General features: G+C 44.4%; 1 protein-coding gene across 37 annotated transcripts in view; it reads right to left on the minus strand.

Annotated features, from left to right (window-relative positions):
* The window catches only part of bcas3 (BCAS3 microtubule associated cell migration factor), a 287,913-nt gene that overhangs the window by 47,921 nt on the left and 215,663 nt on the right, over window positions 1-24,329 (minus strand). For 31 of the 37 annotated variants that reach the window (XR_007482725.2, XM_049725724.2, XM_049725730.2 and 28 more), the window contains 3 exons: window positions 16,800-16,924; window positions 7,038-7,203; window positions 6,841-6,938 (listed from right to left, as the gene is read on the minus strand). Coding sequence is in view for 35 of the 37 variants with exons in the window: in XM_049725724.2 (XP_049581681.1) it covers window positions 6,841-6,938; window positions 7,038-7,203; window positions 16,800-16,924 (389 nt within the window). In the remaining 2 variants the exon portion in view is untranslated. Of the gene's footprint in view, window positions 1-6,840; window positions 6,939-7,037; window positions 7,204-8,331; window positions 15,628-16,799; window positions 16,925-24,329 lie in introns of those variants that run through there. The other 6 variants (XM_049725748.2, XM_049725752.2, XM_049725755.2 and 3 more) reach the window with 6 other exon arrangements.

Raw genomic sequence — 24,329 nt, forward strand, 5'->3', positions numbered from 1 at the left:
CCAGGATTCATTTTATGACTGTTTTTATTTTGATACTTGATGTCTGTTTTTGTGTGTACAAATGTCCGCTGTCAGCCGGGCTATAAGCTCACTGACAGGAGTGCGATGATTTTTGTTTGTGTTGCCGAGTGTGTGTGGTGGACAGTCAAGTTTCAAGGACTTGGGGTGATGGTCCCGGGGCCCAGATGGTAACCAGAGGTTCCGCGGGCCTGGCTACAATGAGTGTGGTGATGAGGGGGGGCGCTTTGCAGGTTCCTTTTGATACGTAATGACACATTGGGTGAATGTGTCAAAGGGGTGAGTGGTAAAATAGAAATGGGTGAGTAGGTTTCATTTTGTAATTGTGATATACGAAGTTTTCTCCAAATTCACTTGTTTTCAAGCTTTAACAGGACATGCCAGAATTCACCCAGCAGTGATGGAAGGAGCAGAGGAAGACCAGTGACATCTGGTTGTGGTGTGGTGATGACAAATTATAGGATCGCTTGCCGAAGAATGCATCAGGTATCTGTGCCCTCGTGTCGTTGATAATGCCTGTGGTAGTTGTCCCCATTGAAATACAGAATCTCAATTGGAACCTGAAGCGAGCCAAAAGAGACGTTTTGCCCCCGTGGTTGAGCGACGACGATCCAACAAATATTGACACTATAGGAGTGCCCCGGGGTGTGCCAGATAAGTATAAACTCGTTAATCAAGTGTCCTCGGGATTCGAAAGTATCTTCCTATGGATCACCCCCAATAAAAATGTAGACCGTATTAATTACGTTCATTACAATGTCCAACGACTGGGTAATTATACAGCTGAATCATTCGCCGCAGTTCATGAACAATTGGCTGCAACGTCGTTAATGGCGTTCCAAAATAGAATTGCGTTGGACGTGCTATTGGCTAAGGAACATGGTGCATGTGGAATGTTTGGTAATGCATGTTGTACTGTCATCCCGAACAACACGGCACCAGGGGGCCGACTGACCAGGGCGTTGGAAGGACTAAGGACACTGAACAAAAAGATGAAAGATCATTCAGGTGTACACACCGATATTTGGTCTGATTGGATGAAAACGTGTGGAAACTGGAAAGGGCTCATCATGTCTGTGCTTGTTGCTGTAGCTATTTTTACTACAATTATGATGTTATGCGGTTGTTGTTGTATTTCATGTATTAGATCACTCACTGTCCGGTTGATCGAGAAAACCGTTGGCCCGTTACCACCGATGGGGCAATATACCCTGGTGACTCAACATGAGCCGCGGGGGGAAGGAAGGATCGATAGCGCGCTGGGTAACGTTTGCTAGGGTAACGGGTGATGACCTCATAAATGAGGTCATGAGAGGGAATAAAGGGAAATGTGCTTTCGGGAGTTTGCAAACATATTTTAAGGTTGGGTTAAACTTATAATCATATTAATATCTAGTATTGGAGTGCTCGTGTGGATTGGTGAGTGGCGAAGAATGTGTAGGCAAACTGCATGAACTTGTTTTCGTTGAGGTGTTGTGGATAGGCCCAGACAGGGAGTACCGGACGAGAACACCTCAAGGTCGTTGAGAAACGAGAACAACAGCACGTCTCTGTGGCCGGGCTTCGCGGGGAAATCCAACCACCTGACCTCAGCGATAACACCGACATGGGGAGGGGATGGCCATCGACCAATCATCTCACAATATTTTGCATGCTTTAATATTCATATTGTGTTTCTTTAAAACTGGGCAACCCGGAAGAATGTGTCGTCTTTTGGTGGTCACAAAAACGCACGAGTTTTAGTGTGAGGGACCCAGGACCCAGGCCTGTATTAGTGCGCTTTGTCAGGAATAAACAATTGGTAAATTTGGTCTGATTGATCTACTGGTCTTCTCTTTGACAGAACGAACTCGCAAAATTGTTAGGTGCGCCAGTGTGTGGATTAGGACATAGCAATTTATGTGTTAAGTGTTGATCGCAATTTGGAGTCAGATCAATAACTAAAATCCGTAACCTAACAACAGGTACCGTATTTGCCGGTGTATTGGTCGACCTTTTTCGATCCAAAATCGACCGAAAAAAATCGACCTCGACTTATACACCGAGTCATAAAATTTAACTTCGTATTCATCGCTTCAAATGTGATGGTAACCAAGGCTGTTTCTCATGCATCTCATTGTGCGTGGGTGTGCGTCCGTCAGGCTCATCAAACAGCGAGAAACTGAATCATTATAAAGCGTTCGTCGCATTAACACGCATCCTCAGCAACAATTTCAAATATTCTCACCTCAATAACGGACATCGAAAGCCAGGCAGCGACGATGACTGCTAGGGGGAAGTACTCGGTATTGAGCGAATGTGCGAGTCATCGCGCGTCAAGCAACGACAATAACTACCGGTACGTAAGCATTCAATCGCCATGTCTAAATGAATGTCGTTGGCACTTAGAAAATATTCGCCAAACTTGGCCAGACTTCCAGGGGAAGAGGCCGAATTTTCACTTGTTCTGGCCGACCGGAGGAACCAGCCGAGGCGGACACTTTACGGCGGTTGAGTCGGCACTTAGAATATATTCGCCAAACTTGGCCGGACTTCCAGGGGAAGAGGCCGAATTTTCACTTGTGGTGGCCGACACGGGGAACCAGCCGAGGCGGACACTTTACGGCGGTTGAGTCGTTCGCACTTTGAAAATATTTGCCAAACTTGGCCAGACTTCGAGGGGAAGAGGCCGAATTTTCACTTGTGGTGGCCGACATGGGGAACCAGCCGAGGCAGACACTTTACGGCGGTTGAGTCGTTGGCACTTAGAAAATATTCGCCAAACTTGGCCGGACTTCCAGGGGAAGAGGCCGAATTTTTACTTGTTCTGGCCGACATGGGGAACCAGCCGAGGCGGACTCTTTATGGCGCAAGAGCCGTTGGCACTTAGAAAATTTGAACCGGGCGGCGTGCGCGAGTGCGCGGCCCGCTGGAAGTCGAATGAGGCTCCGCGATTTCATCCGCGGTGCTTATAAAGTGCCGATCCGCTCGGCCGGAGCTATTTTCGGCCACCCGGCGCGTGTGCACGGCCTCCCGGCTGTGCCGGGCAGCGTGCGCGAGCTCGCCGGCTGCTGGAAGTCGTATGAGGCTCCGCGATCTCCTCCGCGGTGCTTATAAACAGCCGATCCGCTCAGCGGGAGGTATTCCCGGTCACTTGGCGCGTGCGCATGGCCTCCCGGATGTGCCGGGCGGCGTGCGCGAGCTCGCCGGCTGCTGGAAGTCGAATGAGGCTCTGCGATCTCCTCCGCGGTGCTTATAAAGAGCCGGTCCGCTCGGCGGGAGCTATTTCCGGCCACTTGGCGCGTGTGCACGGCCTCCCGGTGGTGCCGGGCGGCGTGCGCGAGTGCGCTGGCCGCTGGAAGTCGAATGAGGCTCCGCGATCTCCTCCGCGGTGCTTATAAAGTGCCGATCCGCTCGGCTTGGAGCTATTTCCGGCCTCCCGGTGGTGCCGGGCGGCGTGCGCGAGCTTCAGACATTCTCCTGACCTGAGTGGCCTGAGTCGCCTAGCCTGTCTCTCTGATAGGCGCGCTGCCGCACCGGCAGAAATTAACAAAAAAATAAAAATAAAGAGCTCGCAGGCCAGCAGGCCAATCGTAGGCCGGAGGTTCGGGAACACTCCCAGTTCTCCCTATGGTCAGTCCGGGCGTGTCAGGGGGTGTCACTGAATAGCTATTGTACCCGTGAGGCTATTTCATTTCAAAATAGGCTGTTCCGTTAATGTTTTTGAGTACGTTTACGGATCAATATGCAACGGAATCATAAATAAGCAGCACCAATGTGTTAAATCGGTCTTTAGTCGGTTCCAATCACTTTTATGGGAGAAAGTTTGAGAAACATGATTGTTTACAGGGGGCCGCCATGACACTTTGCTGAGGCTCATGGGAGTTTGCAAGTGGCTAATCCTATAACGATAGCACGATTCAAGATTCAAGATTCAAGAGTTTTTATTCGCCAAGGAATTTGACTTCGGTAAATCACAGCCTCTGTTCAACATTTAGGTGACTAACAACAACAACACACAGGACATGTTAAAAACGAAAGATATTCTCAAACACCCCCTGATCTTAAACTGATCTTAAACTCCCAAGAGGGCAAGAAAAAACTCAAAACTCCAGCTAGGGGAAATGAGAAACCTTGAGAACCTTCTAGGATGACCAGGCTGCAATGGATGCAGAGAGGACACATAGTACAAACAGTGTAGACAAAAAAGGTGTTTTTTCTTTCACTTCAAAATAGGCTGCTCCGTTAATGTTTCGACTAAATTTACGGATCGATATGGAAGTAAGCAGTACCAATGTGTTAGATTTAACTTTAGTCAGTTCCGATCACTTTTATAGGAGATTGTTTGAGAAATGCGATTGTTTACTGAGGGCTCATTGGTTATTGGTTACTGTGCAATTTTTGTATATAAAGTTTGACTGAATACCTCATTGGCTGGTTTATCGCGATACAAATTAAGTTGAAGAAAGTTTGTGATCATAAAAAAAATGAGTGGGGTTGCTGGACCAAGAAGCCAAAGCGTATCACTTTCATACAGGAAGGGAGTTGGACTTTACCTCATTGACATTTCCTTTAGCACAGCACCATCTAGTGGATGCACACCGCAGCCCTAGTCAACCTCAGTTTGATGCAGTATAGCTTCTATTTTATGCGCCTTTTAATCCGGTGCACCCTATATATGAAATCATTTCTAAAATAAAAAATTCAATGAGGGTGCGCCTTTTAATCCAGTGTGCCTTATAGTGCGAAAAATACAGTAGATATAACATTAGTTGTCATTGTTATGCGTACTTTTCTTCTTCTTTTCCTTTCGGCTTTTCCCCACAGGGGTCGCCACAGCGAACCATCTGTTTCCATCTCACCCTATTCTGTGAATCTTCTTCTCTCACCCCAACTAACTCCATGTCCTCTTTCACTCCAGCCATAAATCTCCTCTTTGGTCTTCTCTTGACCTCCTGCCTGGTGGTTCCATCCTCAGTTTAAAACACTGCTTGAGGAAGTTAGAAATAACTATCACGGTCTGCTTTTGCACAGCAATGTGCGTTGGTTGTCAAGAGGGAATGTGCTCAGCCGTTTTGCGGCTTGCCTGAACGAAATCCAGACTTTCTTTGAAATGAAAGGCATCGAGAATCCTGAGCAAGCCAAAACTGAGTGGCTCCTCAAGTTTTACGATCTCGTGGATATGACTGAGCATCTGAATCAGCTCAACATGAAAATGCAAGGCATTGGAAATACAGTGTTATCCCTTCAACACCCCGTGTTTGCTTTTGAAAACAAGCTGGAGCTCTTAATCACGGATCTTGAAACGGGTTGTTTACTACATTTTGAAAAACGAAGAGAATTTAAAGATGCATGCACAGCAAGTGAGCCCACAAATACAGTGTTATCCCTTCAACACGCCGTGTTTGCTTTTGAAAACAAGCTGGAGCTCTTCATCATGGATCTTAAAACAGGTCGTTTCCTACATTTTGAAAAACTGAGAGAATTTAAAGATGCATGCACAGCAAGTGAGCCCACTCAAAACATTGATCTCCACCAGCTAGCTGGCTTCACATCCAGTCTCAAAGCACGCTTTGGAGAATTTCGTGAGCACGCTCGTCTTTTTAAGTTCATCACCCATCCAAAAGAGTGTTCACTGAACACAGCTGACCTGAGTTACATTCCTGATGTCTCCCTCAGATAATTTTAAGCTGAAGTGGCTGACCTGAAAGCCTCAAACATGTGGGTGGATAAGTTCAAGTCACTTAATGAAGATTTGGAAAGAATCACACGAGAAAGGAGAGTTGGCGAGCAAGCACATGTGGACATAAATGAAAAATCTTCAACCGGAAGACCAGCTGATTATTAAAACTTGGAACGTGCTTCCTGCCACCAGCTCAGTGGCCTAGTGGTAGAGTGTCCACCCTGAGACTGGAAGGTTGTGGATTCAAACCCCGGCCGGGTCATACTAAAGACTATAAAAATGGGACCCATTGCCTCCCTGCTTGGCACTCAGCATTAAGGATTGGAATTGGGGGCTTAGATCACCAAATGATTCCCGAGCGCGGCACTGGTGCTGCTCACTGCTCCCCTCTCCCCCAGGGGATAGATCAAAATCACATGGGGATGGGTTAAATGCAGAGGACAAATTTCACCACACCCAGATGTGTGTGTGACGATCATTGGGACTTTAACTGTCACATACGACATACTGAAGTGTGTAAGTATTGCTGTATTGACCATGTTTGGATTTACGTATTCATGCGAGCAGTCATCTTAAAAACATCAAGTCCAACCTACGATCACGTTTAATGGATGAAAGCCTCAACGCCTGCACGAAGCTTAACCTCACCAAGTACCAACCAGACTAAAGAAAAAGTGGATGTTTGCTTATTCATATGCTTACACATTCACACTGACAGAAGTGCTCTCCTACACGTCAGTGTGAGTGGCAATGGAAGCAAGTTGAGTGAACTGTCTTGCCGAAGTACACAAGGACACATGACTCGAGCAGAGTGGGACTAGACTAGTAAACGCTCCGGTTACTGGATGACCGGACGACATTCTCTACCACTGATCCACAGCCTGTTGTTAAAAGTGATGCACAAGTACAAGTTTGGATCATTGAAAATAACCTGAGCTGAGTCCGCCACCTGTGCGCACAATAAAGTTTGGCGTGAAGTAAATGACTTGAGTGGTTCTTTTCCAGGGCCAAGTTACCATATCAATATTTGTGCTTTACATGTTTGTTTAAATGTCGCTCTGTCATGTCATCGAGCATCTTTAATGTGAAAACTAAATGTACCAATATGATCTGTACTGTATATTTTTAGGATAATACCACGCCACGTTAATCAGGCTTACCTGCCAAAAAGTGCTGACAGTACTGCACATTATTGGAAGCCAAAACTAGTGGATGATTGGAGGTGAAGGGTGGCTGCAGTTCATTCCACTGTGGAGTTCTGTTTTGGATGAAAAAAAAAAAACACCAAAAAGCATGATTGGCTCATTTAATATTTTGTTAAAATTTGGGATAAGTTAAAAAAAAAAAAAAGGGTCACCTTGCTAAAGTCCAGCATGCCTTTGGGGAGGTATGAAGTTCTAAAGCAGTGTCATGGGTTATCTTTTGTGTTGTGCTTACTGGCCGAGGTTCGAGAACATGCTCTACCAAGTTACCATAGCAGCTGATGATGTACAAGGAGTCGAAAATGGTTTGCCTTGATTTATCTGTAAAGAGGATGAAAAACAATTTAGAGAAATCAATGCATAATTTATGCCTCATCATAAACTGGTGAAAATTGTAACCATCAATCGAAAGTGTCATTCAATCTATCAATCATGTGGCTAACACACAGCTTTGTCAGTTCTGTCCTGGCTCTGATCGAATGGTTTTAATGCATTTGGGCTGTGAATTTTCTGCACATGGCGATAAATGTATCGATTGGGGGCCCAAGCCAGTGTCTTCTCTGTGCTGGTCCCAAGCTCGGGTAAATGCAGAGGGTTGCGTCAGGAAGGGCATCCGACGTAAAAATTTGCCAAACTTTCTCATGCGAACCATCTGAAAACAGATGGTTTGCTGTGGCGACCCCTGAGGGGAAAAGCCGAAAGAAAAAGAAGATTTAAGGATACCCATTAGTCTCTATTTGTGCAAAAACTATTATTTCTGGGGTAATGAATCCAGATGCACACACACTAAACACAAGCACACATGCAGTTGCAGCACAAGAAATAACAGAGAAAGGTAAAATAACAAATTATCAGTACAAAATACGTAGATTATTCAACAACAAAACCAGCCCTCACTGAACCAATGATTCAGCGCCCCCACCCCTCCGGTGCTGTCGTGTGTGGCAGCCTTCCAGCAGTGTTCTCTCTCTCTCTCTCTCTCTCTCTCTCTCTCTCTCTCTCTCTCTCTCTCTCTCTCTCTCTCTCTCTCTCTTCTCTAATAATTTCTCTAACCCTCTGTGTTATGGCTTACTCAAGGGATTTTCAATTCAACCTGAAAGCAAAGTCCCAGGTAGGTGTGGTTCCACACTTGCCTATGGAGGTGAGGAAGCCCTATCATGGATGCAGAGCCGGGTCTAAGCTAAAGGCTAAACTAGGGGCTTAAAATGCTCACTGAGAAGTGGCATTTTAAGCCTCCTGTACCCTCCATGATCCTGGAGAACGTCAACTCCTTGCAACCAGGGGAAATAAGACTATTGATCTGCTGTATGCTAACGTTGAGGATGCATACAGTGCCATCTCTCTGCCTGCACTTGGGAAGGGAGATACAACTTGGTCCTGCTTGGTTGGCATACAAGACAAAATTGATATTTCCAAAGGCCACTTGCCTGTTCAGGAAGTCAAGTCAAGTCAAGTCAAGTCAAGTTTATTTGTATAGCCCTAAATCACAAACAGTCTCAAAGGGCTTCACATAGCCAAAATTGACAATTATTCTCAAAGCGTCCCCTGATCATAAGCTCCCAAAAGGGCAAGGAAAAACTCAAAAAAACCCTACCAGGGGAAAATGAGAAACCTTGAGAAGGGACCACAGATGGAAGGATCCCCCTTTCAGGATCACCAGGTTATAATGGATGCAGAGAGTACACAAGTAATACATAATATGAAAATCAATGAAAAAAATGGATGTCGGAGGTGTCCTCGATTGTCCTGGCAGTGTCCTCAAGGGGGCCGAGCCGCAGCTCCCCCATCCCGAACTGGTCCCCGAGAATCCAGCCAGCCGCTATCCGCTTTTGAGCCACCTAACCCCCTCCCCAGCCGGGGAGGAGGTGGGCAGAGAGAACAGAACAAACTCCGGCCAAATCGGCCATCACAAGTTAGTTAAAGGCCATCTCATAGAAATGTGTCTTTAAACATGTCTTAAATGTTTCTACTGAGGTAGTAGTTCTAATATCCATTGGTAGGGCATTCCAAAGCTCTGGAGCCCGAATAGAGAATGCTCTAGACCCTGCAGACATTTTCTTGGCCCTCGGTATAACTAAAAGACTAGCGTTTTGCGAACGAAGGTTACGAGACGGAACATAAGGAACGACTAGGTCGACGAGATATGAAGGCGCTAAGCCATGCAGTGCTTTATAGGTTAGTAGAAGAACCTTGAAGTCACATCTTAAATGGACCGGGAGCCAATGTAATTCGGCTAATATTGGGGTAATGTGATCAAATTTTCTTGACCGTGAGAGCAGCCTCGCAGCGGCATTTTGCACTAACTGTAGACTTTTAATACTGGATTTAGGAAGACCAGAGAATAATACATTACAGTAGTCCAGGCGCGACGTGACGAACGCATGTATAATAGTTTCCGCATCCCCGGTCGAGAGGATAGGACGAATCTTAGCAATATTACGAAGGTGAAAAAACACAATCCTGGTTATATTCTTAATGTGTTTTTGAAAGGAGAGCGTTTGGTCAAATATTACCCCGAGATTAGTTACCGTATCACTCTGAGTGATAGTACGGTTATCTATAGTTATAGTGGTTTCCTTAAATAAATGTTGATAACGAGTAGGACCAATTATCAACATCTCAGTTTTATCCGGGTTAAGACGAAGGAAGTTGAGAGACATCCATTGTTTAATCTCCGCAAGGCACGCCTCGAGATTACAGCAGTCCTGTGGATCTGTCATCGATAACGGCATATATAATTGGGTGTCATCCGCGTAGCATTGAAAACTAATATTATATTTACGTATTATGCCCCCAAGCGGAATCATATAAATATTAAATAAAATCGGTCCGAGTACCGATCCCTGTGGGACACCACAAGTAACATTATAAAGCTCAGAGGACGTATTACCATGGACCACTCGGTGCGTCCTGCCTGATAGATAGGAATTGAACCAGCTTAGTGCTGACCCTGAGATACCAACACAACATTTAAGACGCCCTAATAAAATATCGAAGTCTACAGTGTCAAAGGCAGCACTAAGATCAAGTAGTAACAATACAGACGACGTATTTGAATCCATAGCTATGAGGAGATCATTAGTCACTTTAGCAAGTGCTGTCTCTGTAGAATGATTGGCTCTAAAACCAGACTGAAAAGAGTCATATCGATTATTATCGACCATGTAATCAATAAGCTGCTGTGCTACTACTTTTTCGAGAAGTTTTGCTATGAATGGGAGGTTTGAAACTGGCCTATAATTACTGAGACAGTCCGGGTCAAGATTTGCTCGCTTAAGTAGTGGTTTAATAATAGCGGTTTTAAAGGCCATTGGCACTATCCCAAAGGAAACAGACAGATTGATTATATTTAAGATGGACGGTCCTAAAATTGGAAATATTTCTTTAAGTAGTTTGGCTGGAAGCGGGTCGAGTAAACATGTTGTTTGTTTAGCCGTACTAACCAATTTTGTAAGCATTTCAAGGGACACGCTTTTAAAATTTGAGAGGGTTATTGCATGATCCCCAGCGCTAGTAACCGGCGGAGCGATTGGCATGGTATTCTTGATCTCGTCCCTAATGGACTCAATCTTTTGAGCAAAAAATTTCATAAACTCGTCAGCTGAGTGGAAGGAGCTATCGGGGGTCGGCTGGCGCAGAGTTAGCTTTGCCACTGTATCAAATAAGTATTTAGGATTATTTTTATTAAGATTAATGACTTGCGAAAAATAACGAGTTTTTGCTAAAATAAGCGCATCTTTATATTTCAGGAGGCTGTCCTTCCATGCCTGATGGAAAACCTCAAGTTTGGTTAAACGCCATCTGCGCTCATGCTTTCTACATAATTGTTTAAACGTACGTGTTTCATCTGTGAACCACGGAGTTCGCCATCTACGGCGAGTTTTCAGACGTAGCGGTGCCACAGAGTCGATGGCTTTTAATAATGTCGCATTGAATTCATTTGTAAGATTATCGATAGAGCCACTGTACGCGGGAAACATGGCGGTTGCCGGCGACAGTAACTCAGATAGCGCAGTTGCAGTCATGGAGTTAAAATTACGGCTGCTATAATTCTGATTGCTCTCTTGTCTTTGACAAGGAACTAAAATTTCAAATTTTATTAAAAAATGATCAGACAGAACAGTAGTGTATGGCAGTACTGTTATATTTGAGGTTGCTAGTCCTCGGGATAATACCAGATCTAAGGTATTTCCATTCTTATGCGTTGCTGCCTGTACAGCTTGCGTAAAACCAAACGTATCGATTAAAGTTTGAAATGCCGAAGTCAGTGGTTCCGACGGTGAATTCATGTGGATGTTGAAATCACCCATGATAACTATATTATCTGCATTTGTCACTAGATCAGCCACAACTTCTGAAAATTCATCCAGGAAGCCAGAGTAAGCCCCGGGTGGGCGGTAAATAACAACAAGATAGAATGACGGTAACGCAGTGGATCGCACAATGAGAACTTCAAATGTTTTAAATACGTGAATTGAGCGAGGCCTAAATCTAAGCTCAGAATTTGAGATGAGGGCGACACCCCCACCCTTTTTTCGAGGACGAGCCACATGCGAGCTCACAAAATTTGGAGGCGAGGCCTCGTTAAGTGGCAGCAGTTCATTAGGTTTTAACCAGGTCTCGCAAAGACCAAAAACATTTAGATTATGTTCCATGATAAGGTCATTAACGAGAACTGCTTTCGTATGAAGTGATCTAATATTCATAAAACCGAATTTAAGTGTAATTGGTTGATCAGGGTGCGTATCTATCGAAGGATTTTTAAACGGGATGCGAGTAAAATTGTGTTCTCTAGGCCTAATATCACCTCTCAAAAGTTTATTAGGGCGGTGGGATGAAACGACCGTGGGAATTTGTTGATGAGTATTTGTTACACATGTGAAGTTATCTAAAACAGGCACCGTTTCATCAGCAAGACCGGTCGGGACGGAGTGATTGGATTTGTCTACTACCCCAGTAGAAAGTGTGTTTATGTGTACTGCAGCACTATTTAAACTGTCGCGCTCTAGTCTACACGAGGAGCTATGTGTATGCTGAAAGTCTAGCCTAGCGCTAGTTAACTTTAACTTAACAGACTCCAAACCCATCCTCACAGGTGGTCTAATCACCTGTGCCCTGGCCTGCTCTAAAGTGACCTGTCATGAGTGGCTCAAACAGTAATCTATATTCCTAGAAAGAGTGAAGGCGCCTTCACGGTTAGGGTGAAGGCCGTCCTTCCTCAGCAGGTCGGGGCGGCCCCAGAAGGAGGACCAGTTATCTATAAAATACAGTCCCTGCTTTTTACAGAACCCAGCCATCCATCGATTAAGGGAGACTAATCTACTCGACTATCTCAGGAAGTGGTCGCCTGAGGCTGAGCAGTCTCTGAGGGATTGCTCTTGGACTACTGACTGGGATTGTTGCTGGGGCCATGCATTGAGTACCAATGAGTACATCAATTTCTGCATGGATGCTGTGATTCCAGTAAGTACAGTGCAGTGCTATGCCAACAACAACCCTTGGATTAAGAGTGGGATCGAGCGCCTCCTGAATCGTAAGAAGCGGGCCTTCAAGGACAGTGATAAGCAGGAGCTCAAGCAAGTGTAGCGGGAGGTCAGGGCCCAGCTCAAGATAGCGAGTTCACTTCATAGAAAGAAGTTAGATAGGAAGCTGCAGTGGAACAGCATGAAGGAGGTGAGGGACGGGATGAGTTTGATGACCGGCTGCGACCCAAAGCAAGGTGTCACCATTAGTGATAGTGTGGAGAGGGCGAACCATCTGAATGAGACGTGGAGAAGACTGGAGCGATTGTGGCTTCATCACCTCAGCCTTCAGGTTCGGCATGCTCTCGACCCTCTACAATTTGCGTATTAGGAGAAGGTGCGGGTGGAAAATGCTGTTGCCTACATGCTGCATCACTCTCTCTCACCTGGACAAGGAAAAAGGGGTTGTGAGGATTACTTTCATGGATTTCTCCAGCACCTTTAACAACATTAAGCCTATGCTCCTGAGAGACTAAATGTTGGTGATGGCCGTGAGCTCAGACCTGAGGGCGTGGATCATGGATTACCTGACGGGCAGACCTCAGTATGTGCGCATGGGAGGTTGTAGGTCAGGCATGGTGAGGAGCAGCGTGGGAGGTCCGCAGGGAACGGTGCTCTCTCCCTTCCTATTCACCCTGTACACTTCTGACTTCCAGTACAATCCCGAGTTCTGCCATGTGCAGAAGCGTGCAGACGACACTGCGATTGTTGGCTGTATTTGAGATATACGGGAGAAGGAGTACAGGAGCCTGGTTCGGCGCTTTGCCAGTTGGTGTGGCTCCAACCACCTGCACCTAACCACCGCCAAGTCCAGGGAAATGGTGGTGGACTTCAGGAGGCCCAGACCTCATCCTGAGCGGGTGGCCTTCAATGGGGACTGTGTGCAGACCTGTAAATATCTTGTAGTGTTGCTGAATGACAAACTCGACTGGTCTGCTCATGTGGACAATGTAATTCCTCAGGCGGTTGGCATCCTACATTGTCTCCAATGTGATGCTGCGGATGTTTTATCAATCTGTTGTGATGAGCGCCCTCTTCTTTGCAGTGGCATGCTGGGGGGAGGGCAGCATCAAGACGAGAACACTTTTGGGCTAATATGTATATTTTCCTGATGTAGTATGCAATACCTGCATCTCACTGGTGTTCTTAACACTAGAACAGCGGCTGTTTTAATCTACCTCTAACAGCGGGGTGCGTCAATTGATGCTCCATCGATGCGACACGTTACTGTCGCACATCACATCCTGCGCACGTCATGTTATCGCGATCGTCTTGTTCGAGCGCACGCCCCGATAACGTAATTGTGTGAGGATATTGTAGCGGAGTGACGAGTGTAATTGTATCATAGTTTATGGAGAAAAACAATTTAAAAGGGACATTTGACGTGCTGTCAAATCAGTCATATTTAAACTTGCGCAATGACGTCGGCATGCGGTCACGGAGGAAAACGTAAGTTCTGGGGGTAATTTTTAGCGGCATGGGCGATAATTAGAGGTATCAATGTTTTTATTTAAGTCATCGCTAACACACTGGGCGATTATTAGAATATGGGCGATAATTATAATAAATACGGTATCTATCTGTTTAATTGTGTATTCAATTATTAATTTATACTGCTGGCAACTGAATTTCCCCCTGGAGGCTAATAAAGTATCTACCGTATTTTCCGGACTATAAGTCGCAGTTTTTTTCCCCATAGTTTCACTGTTTTTTTTTTTCATGGTTTCGACTTATACTCAGGAGCGACTTACTATGTGTGAAATTATTAACACATTACTATATAATTTCACATGTTATTTTCACATTAAACTGCAAGAGGCGCTCGAGGCCTGTGTGTCAGGATTCAGAAAGGCTGAAATAACTGGAACTAACTGCAACTGACATAAGCGACGTAGAAGAGGAAGCGCCTCATCTTCTCCCTTAGCGGAGTTGTTTAAAAGTTACACAGAGGATGAAGATATCATTGGATTTAGTTATTTGGAGTGACACGGATGGTTTGGTAAACATGTTAGCATTATGCTATAGTTATCTGAATAACTCTTAATATGTTACGTCAGGCACGTTCTCAGCTCGTTGTTTATGTGTTATGTAACGTTAGCATATTGTACAATTATTCAGCCTGTTGTTGCCTCTATTCTATTTTTATTTTAAATTGCCTTTCAAGATGATGAAGGAATGAGGTCGAAATACAAAAAGTCCTGCCTCGCTACAAAAACAGATATGCTCAAACCTCATTGAATAAAGTACATAAGCAGACAAGTATATTCACATATTAAATAAATAAAAGAAACATTTTAAGCATATAATTATACCTACACACCAAATCAATAAAGAAGACATAACTAGACATTTTTGATAAGTGGTGATGAGAAAGGTTTTTATAACTTTATGATCTGATATATTTCTGAGGACTTTGAAATAAATGACTTTTGATATATTGCCTAAATAGCTTAATGACCCTTAAGGAACTGTGGAATGCATGCCTGATGTTTTTTCTCTGAATCATGGACACGGCCAGAGTCGTCTTGACCGTTCAGTACTTGATTGTATCTTATGTTTTGACTAATGGTAGACGCCAGTTTTTGATTACTACTGAACGCTCTGCACAGAGGGAAATAGTTTGCCTAACAGAGAAAAGATACGGTTGGAAGCATGATTAAACTAAGAATAAGCAAAGACATGATGTATCAAAAGAACAGCAATAGATTAATGATGTCACAGCCAAAAGCTAACATAAATTCGCACAAGATGACACAATTGAAAGAATGAGGTACGACAGTATATGTCCAAGATTGGAGAAGAATGTTCACAGGAAGGTCACGTGGAGATAAAACCAGCAGGTGCCAGAAGGAGCCACCAGAGAACTCGGCCAAAGATGATCGCCAAGGCCGAAAGACGGGAGGGAAGACAACAGCCCCCAGCCGAGAACTCGGCCAAAGATGATCGCCAAGGCCGAGAGACGGGATGGAAGACAACAGCCCCCTCCACACACACACACACACACCAACAGCCCCCCACCTACACACCGAATCGCCCATAACCAGCACCGCTCCCATGGAAGCAGACTCTCCTTCGAACTTGCCCCACCCCGAAAACTCATCGCCCATCAATCCCGGCCCACAATGTGCTACTGAATATAAAACTGATCTAACAACCTTGGACTTTGCCTTTTCTGAATGGAGACTTTCCGCTCTTGAAGGGCCCAGCGCTGTATTGTACTTTCCTGAAAACAGAGCTTTTTGAACAAGAATTGTGATTGAACTCAACCAATCTGTCTAAGTCTAATTTCTGCTTCAGTGTCTTTGCATTTTCCTAAATCTGAAGAAATCAAACGAGCACGCAGTGAGTAAATTGGATAACAGGTGATTGGCAAAGGCCTTTGCCGTGAGGCGCAGATAACGCGCTCCCTAAATTGTGGACAAAATCCAACAATGACATGTCTGTTTCTTGGTGTTGGATTTTATCAAACAAGTTTTACCCCATAGTTCTTTTCTTTCTTTATTATGCATTTTATGGCTGGTGCGACTTATACTCCGGAGCGACTTATAGTTCGGAAAATACGGCATCTGTCCAGCCATCCATAACTGCAGGCAGCAATAAGAAGTATTTGGAAAATAATGAAATAACTTACTTATGGTCCAGTTTTAAATGACTACACTACTGCTGGAACATTTTTGTTGATATCGTAACATACAACAAAAGTATATTTAGTTATTTGGACTAGTGGACTAGGTTCAGTTCTTTATAATTTGGAACAGCACTTTTTCTCAATGTCATCATTGAGAGGTTTGTTTACAAACATTCAAATTACTGTATTTTCCAGACTATAAGTCCCGCCAGCCATAAAATGCATAATGAAGAAAATGACAGTGCTGTGATGAACAACAGATTGACAGGTGTTTTGCAGCACCATGTTACTGAGGAACACAGAAAGAGAAAAATAATAAAGGACATGCCGTTGCATTTTCAAAAGTCACTGTAGAAAGTGCCTCTTTTTTTTTTGCACTGCTATTTTTACAATATCCTCCATATAAAATACAATGAAAAAAATTGGGGTCCATGACCAAACCGCTTCAGAAAGTTCAAATTGCGTAAAATCGAGGTTCAGCTGTATCTTTAAACATGAAAATTGACAATTGCATAAACTATTTATACAAATAATAATAATAATAATACACTTTTTGTATTTTAATTATCTTTAAATAATGTTTTAATTGACAAGTTTGTTCAAAAACATTTAACATTTAAATTAAATTTAAATTACAATTAAATCATACATTCACATTATAATACTGCAGTTGAAAATTGTTTAGGCCAATATACCAGCATGATGCTAACATTCTAATGAAAGGAATAGTGCCTCTTTTGGTAAGTGTGTTGGTATTTAAACCTAACCTTTCTCTCTCTTCATGGTGGGGTCTGTGATGAACCATGATCGGGATGAGGCAAAGATGGCAGCCACACAGAACTCTCGTCCACTGGACTTGCTCGGGGACATCTGAGGCGGTGGCATACCTTTGCTTTGGGAGGAAAATAAAGAAAATTGAAGAGAAATTAATAACATATCTGCCTAGGATTAAATATACCACTTCTTTTGTGATATGATGTTTTACTGCTGCAAAATGTAAAAACATTCCTGCTATCTATTCCAGGTGTGGAATGTTCCGAAACAGCACTTCTCCATAACAGTCCAGGAGGTAAATTTTTAATCCAGGTTTTTCAAACCTATGTATGGTATACCGTAATCATTATGATACCATACATAGGCTTGAAGACAGGAGTTCAGTCTAACTGTTAGACTGAACTCCTGTCTTCCTCTATGTCGCTGTTTAAGTGTTCAAACACTGTGGCTATATTAACTAATTTCCGTAGCTAAGCTGATGTATATAATATCTAGTGTTTTTTTGTCATCTGTCTGTAATGTTGTGTTTCTTTAGATGAGCAAAACGGCTTTGAAAAGAGGCAACAAAAAAAGTTCTCCAGGCTTATGGCAGGGGGCGCTAGTGATCCCGGGATGCTTCATGCGCCCACCTGTAAATTAAGTGATCTCCAGTTCAAATTCACAGTGAACAACTGAGGAGCAGTCGCCCATTTATTTTGATTTACATTCGTTTTTGTTTTTCGTTTTTACATTTCAAGTCAAAGTCAAGTTAAAGTCTGCTTCATGGTCAATTTCTTCACATGCCAAGACATACAAAGAGATCGAAATTTCGTTTCCTACTATCCCACGGTGACGAGACATATTACACATTCAAGTAAACAATACAAAAAGTAAAAATAAGAAGGGACATACAATGAATAAATAAAAGCAATTAATAAATAAGAGCAACTCGGTGGAAATGGTGCAATTGTGCCTACAGCAGACAGTTAGTATAATAGTGCAAGGCAGCCATCGTGGCCCAAAAGACCAGGACGTCATGTAGCCGAGGGTGGAGGGGGGAGAGGGGGGAGAGAGTTCAGGATCCTAACAGCCTGGAGTATGAAGGTGTTGGTGAGTCTGGTGGTGTGGGAGCGTAGGCTTCTGTACCTCTTTCCAGAGGGCAGTAGATCAAACAAAGTGTGAGCGGGGTGACTCACATCACCCACAATCGATTTTCAACTATGGATTTTCGGTCGAAGCAGGAGGTCATCAGTTAAAAGGTTTGATTCGGACAACGGGACTTTGGAGCAGGTCTTTTCAAGATTTTAATTAAAATAGTTCAAATTAAATAATGAATAAGCTACTCTAGAGCCGCATTCCCCAATATTTTCGAGACACGGTTAGGTGTCGGACAAATTTTAAGGGGGGGGAGGTGACGTCAGTGCCTCCCCAGTCATGAACCTCACCACACGTCACTGCTTTGAACGGAAAGTCGGTTCACTTATATAAAAGTGCGGATTTGACACTCTCAATCACCGACCATCCACGCGTCCATCATTAGTCGATACCGATCACATGGCTTTGGTATAACATTTTCAATTTTAGAGCAGCGACTTCCAAATTTTCTTAATTGATTAATCTGTTAGAGTTCTTTTTTTTCAATTATTTAATCTGATTTTTTTTTGTTTTTTTTTAAACAATTGTTAAATTTCTATCCCTTAATTTTTCAAGAACAGGACAAGGCTTCCTATATGCACAAATGGAATTTGGGAATCGCGTCAATTGGGGTTCAAAGGGGTAGCATATTCCTGTTCCTCCTGCTGGAGTATGCACGTGAAATAATTGAATTATTAATTTCATTAAGTATATGTATAAGCAAAGTTGTAGACAGAAAATCATAATAATAGTATTTCAAGTAACATTTGGATTTGTAACAATTTAACCAGTTTTCAACTGTAGATTCCAATCTGAACACTGGGTGTCACCGACGTAACGATAAAGAATTCTCATGTGACGCCTTATCACGGCAGTCTGTTTCACCGGGTAAATACAAGAATGAATAAATAAATTTAAGACTGATGATTTAGAACGTGTCTGAATGTGTGTGAAAAGGAACCCGAAGGGTGATGATTGGCCATGGTGATCAGCCAATGGAGGGCAGTGATCAGAAATACCGATCACATTTTTTTTCACGAATCACGATCTGGTCAAGATATGTCACAGATCGATTGGAGCACAACTACTTTCAAAATTCAAAACCTACGTATGTGAAGGGTAGAATGGCTTGAATCAGTCAAAAATAGAAAATAGAGGGCAAACCATTAATCTTAAAATGAGATAAATCAAGGAAAAAAGTATAACTGCCAGTAATAGTAGTACTATTGCTATTGTTATTAGTATTATTATTAGTAGCAGTAGCAGTAGTGTTAGTAGTAGTAGAAACATGCTTGGTAGGCCGATTGCCCATACTAAGTGTGAGTGCAAGTGTGGGTGGTTGTTCGTCTCTGTGTGTCCCGCGATTGGTTGGTTCAGGGTGTCCCCCGCCCACTGACCGATGACGGCTGGGATAGGCTCCAGCACGCCTGCGACCCCCGTGGGGACAAGCGGTAGAGAAAATGGATGTAGTAGTAGTAGTTGTTGTCGTAGTAGTAGCAGTAGTAATTCGGAATAGTAGGACTACAGTACCGTAATTTTTGGACTATAAGTCGTGTTTTTTTTCATCGTTTGGGTGGGGGGGCGGGGCGACTTATAATAAGGAGCGACTTATATGTGTTTTTTTTCAAAAATTTCCCCCCCCAAAAAAGTGAAACCGCAATGTAGCAAGGGATTACTGTAATTTGAATTTCAAGTGACGTCAGCAGCGCGACGCGGCGGTTGTTTACAAAAAGGACAAAGATTGATCACGGGATGACGAAGATGACGAAGGGCCCCACGTACTACCGGCATCATTAGCGGCTTTGTTTCTAAGTGACACGGAGGACAAAGAGTTTGAAGGATTTAAGGATTTGGAATGACACAGAAGGTTTGAAAAACTATTATGGCTTTTACGCACGCCCGGTCCTACTCTACGGAGCTTTCTTTCACCTCCGTGGATTGAAGTCGGGGGCCGGCGCTCGGCCGGGTGGGTGTCCAGGGACGCTGAATGGGGCTCGGACATGGCTTTTACGCACGCCCGGTCCTACTCTACGGAGCTCTGTTTCACCTCCGTGGATGGAAGTCGTGGCCCGGCGCTCGGCCGGGTGGCTGTCCGGGGATGGTGGATGGGGCTCGGACATGGCTTTTACGCACGCCCGGTCCTATTCTATGGAGCTCTCTTCCACCTCCGTGGCTGGAAGTCCACGCCGCCACACGCCTGGAAGTTTGTTTTGTTAAATAAAGAGCCGTTTACCAAACCCACGTCTTTCCTTGTACTTCGTTAACGCTACAATCTAGTTATATACTAGATCTGTGGAATAACGACGAGGCTGACGTCAGGGCGCACGCACGGCGTTGTTGACAAAGGACGAGGAATTTGATCGATGGATTTAATGATTTAGAGTGCACAGATGGTTTGATAACATTATTGCTTATATAATAGTTATTTGAGATCTAATTTATATATCGTTATAAGGGCCTGTGGAATATTTTGAAGTGCAAGCGCCGTCAGCGGCGCGCACCCATTGCTGACAAAGAACGATCGATGGATTTAATGAATTGGAGTGACACAGATGGTTTTATAATCGTGTTATTTATGTAATAGTTTTTTTTAATAACTCTGAGTGTTACGTCAGGCCCGTTCTCAGCTCTTTGTTTATGTTTATGTCACGTTAGCATACCTATCGTTTAGCCGGTTGTTGCTCGTTCATGTCTGTTCTTGGTGTTGGATTTTGTCGAATAAATTGCCCCCCAAAATGCGACTTATACTCCGGAGCGACTTATGTTTTTTTTCACTTTTTTGGGCATTTTATGGCTGATGCGACTCGTACTCCGGAGCGACTTTTAGTCCGAAAATTACGGTAATCCCCCATTTTTTGCGGGAGATGAGTTCCAGAACCACCTGCGAAAAAAGGAAATCTGCGACGTAGAAAGGTGCGTGGGCCGAAAAGGTCATATCCTCCCGCCACGTTGATAAACATTTCAAATGCGGGGCTTAGACAACACAATCTCACTCATATATCGTTTAAAGGTTTTCCGATTGGTATGAACTCTGATCACCCTATTACACTCAAACTCAGTTTTATGAATATTAGATCACTCCCCACGAAAGCGATACTAGTTAATGGCTGATTTAGGACCAGAATCTTAGCATGATTGGTCTCTCCGAGACCCGGTTAAAATGAATTGCTGGACTTTGTGGTCCAGAATTTGGGAATCGAGTCAACCACGAAAGCAATACGCAGATGACAATTTCAGGCGGATTGAGTAAGTCATTTTCATAATGTAGTATGAATTGGATGGAAGAGAGAATAAAGCAGTCACTTATCAAACAGCATGACTTCTTATTTTCTAACGCTTCTAAATTGCTCACAGAAATTCATTGAATCACTAGCGCTAAGGTTAGTAAAATCAAGATTTAGGTGTACTTTTATTTAAAAAATTAAGTTGCATAAAAACAAGTTGTCCAAAATCTTCCTTTAAAATGGTAAGTTGGATACTGGTCTGTAATTACTAAAATCATTCGAGTCCAAATTTCGCTTTTTCAGCAGGGGCCTCACCACCGCTATTTTGAAGGCAGCAGGGAAGACTCCCGTCTGAAGAGAGCAATTAAGTATATTTAAAAGCTGGTCCCTAAAAGATACATAAAACTACTTCAAAAATTGAGTGGGGATATTGAAGGATGTGATGGTGTTTATCTTTCCTCTGAAGTGGTCTGCAAAATCTTCAGAGTCTGATGGAAAGCGCTGTGTATTATTAAATTCAGGGTTAAAAAAAGTATCGATTGTTGTGAAAATAATTTTAGGGTTGTTTTTTTTATTAATAATTATAATGTAATAATTGTAGCGAAAGACTTGGTTTCTTGCCATTTTTGTATGTTTCCTATTGTTCATGATATATATATTATATATGGTTAATTTATTCTTCTTTCATTTCCTTCCTGCCGTTCTGCAATTTCTTTTGACTTTTTTGACTTCTTCACCATTCCTTCACTGGACTATAGATTTAACACATACTGTTGCACTGATTTGCTGTTGTCTGCGTAGATTAGGGTGGAATGGTCGGTCGGTTGGCGTGTGTCCGGACCCCTTAAAGAGATGGACTTCATTCATACAAAGGAGTATTGCGGAATTAAGTAGTGGTTGCGGGTCGGGTTTGAGGCATCGCTCACCTCGATTGACTTGAATGAAGTTTACCAGGACCCAGAAGTGGTGAAGCCGGAGTGTAGGTGGTGTCTTGGCCTTCTGTGCCATCCGACAAAAGATGGAAGCGACGAGCCGGTCCGGGATGTTGATGACTGGGAACTGGGACTGGGACAGGGCCAACACGTTGAACTTGCGTCTGTGTTTACTCTTGAGTCTGTGTTTACTCTTGCCTCCAGTGCATTAAGGCCTGCCCCGTTTGCAACCGTTGCAAGGCATCCAACTGCCCCCCAGCGGGGCTGCTCCAACTGCTAACCCTCATCACCCTTGGTCCCATCTGGCGATCGACTACGTCACTGTTATCCCTCCATTCGAGCGGCACACGATGAAGCCTCCTTCAGACCGGCGCTAGCTACACTGGCCAGGCCAATAGGCACCGGATGGCGGCCGCGACGTACCGGGTGCGGCAGCGCGTGCGGCTCTCTGCGCGGGAACTTCCACTCTGGGTCCCGCAAATTGGCGCCCTGCATCGTGGGACTGTTCCCCGTCCGCAAGGTGGTCAGCCCCTCTGACGTGCGCCTCTGCCATCCGAGCTCCATGAGCATCCACCCCAGGTTCCATGTTTCGCGGGTGAAACCCGTCCCTGACAGCCCGCTGGTCCCCGCGCCTGCTCCTCCACTTTCCAGGTTCGTCAGTGGGGACCCTGTATACACGGTCCGCTCCCTGCTCCAGCCCCCTTGGCGCAAATACCTGGTCGACTGGGAGGGCTACGATGACTCCCACCGCTCCTGGCCCGCTGGATCCTTGACCTGGTCCTCATTAAAGAGTTCCGCCGCCACCAACCGGAACAGCTCGTTTGCCGGTCTGAGGGGATCTGGGAGGGCCGCGGCGCCCGGTCGTGCATGTTGCTCCTTGTCTTCTGTCTTGTCCTCTGTTCCAGATGTGCCGGCGCTGCTGCCTCCAGTTTCGGCTCCTGACGTCGAGGACTTGAACTCCTTGGCAGAGTATTGATCCATGGCAGAATATTGATCCGCTCCTGTTTCCCCCCCGCCTGCCCGGCATCGGGGTCCTACTTAGGGACGGTTCCTTGAGGAGGGGGTTCTGTCACGTGCCGTGCCACCTAGGCGGTAACTGTACCAGCGACTCAATCACAGCCACTCCCCTCCAACCAACTCAATCACCTGCACCCCACTCATTTACTCGCCTACTTCAAACCTCACACGGCGACCAATCTTTTGTCAGTACGTCCCCGTATGCCACCCGTTTCGTTCTTGTGCCTTGTGCCTTACTTCTGTGTTTACTCTTGCCTCCAGTTGCCGACGTGATTTATGCCTACTGACCAACTACGCACGCTCTCCCCCAGCCCCGACCAATTGCTGGTCTAAGACAACAACTGAACGCCACCAGCCCTGCCCCATCGCCTGTCCGTCTTTGTCTCACCCCTTTGACCATGCCATGCTTGATCTCCAGCTTCCTCCTCCCAGAGAGATCAATAAACGTCCTGTCCGTTTTTGAAATTAGCTTGTAGTAAAATTTGAGAATATCGGGGTTAACATCCACTGTATCAGTTTTCACCATTATTATGTTTATTGCGCATATACCATATTCGCCCGAATATAAGACGGTGTTTTATGCATTGAAATCAGACTGAAAAAGTGGGGGTCGTCTTACTTTTGGGGTCTAGACATTATACCTAATCACAACGCTAGCCGCGGCAGATATATTTAAAGCGAATGCTGAACTTAACTCCCCAGGCCAAAGCGAACCCCTGAAACGAAGAAAAAGAAAAATAGCTGTTAGAAAGGTTCCTATTTTGATGTTAAAATGTTGGAAAGTTACGTCACCGCGCCTTAAGTCTCGCGTGAGTTACCTCAGCGTATCGTGATTGTTGGAGCTTGTGCACAATGCTAAATTAACGTTTGCTGGTATCGACTGAGTATGTTGCTGTGATCGTGTGTGTTTTTGACAGAAAGTGAGTATAAACATTTCATTGTTACTATTGTCTACTGTTGTGCCGTTTGTCTGATCGCAGTTTGTTTCGTGTGTGCGCCGTTTGATAGTTTCAGCGCGCTCCTTTAAGTTTGCCTCGCATCGTACGAGTAGCCGTTACGCAGCGGCACGGCAACTAACGGTCGTCAGCAAATGTATTTTGTTGTCTCGATGACTTATGTTTGGTGTGTTGCTGAGAGTATTTCATTCATGGGTATTTAGTATAGCGGAACCGTTACGCGCAGCTAGTTATATTCATGTGTGCCGTCGACTAGTGTCATGTGACGTCAGAAGTTGAAC

The sequence above is a fragment of the Syngnathus scovelli genome, chromosome 7, assembly GCF_024217435.2.
Source record: "Syngnathus scovelli strain Florida chromosome 7, RoL_Ssco_1.2, whole genome shotgun sequence".
NCBI lineage: Eukaryota > Metazoa > Chordata > Actinopteri > Syngnathiformes > Syngnathidae > Syngnathus > Syngnathus scovelli.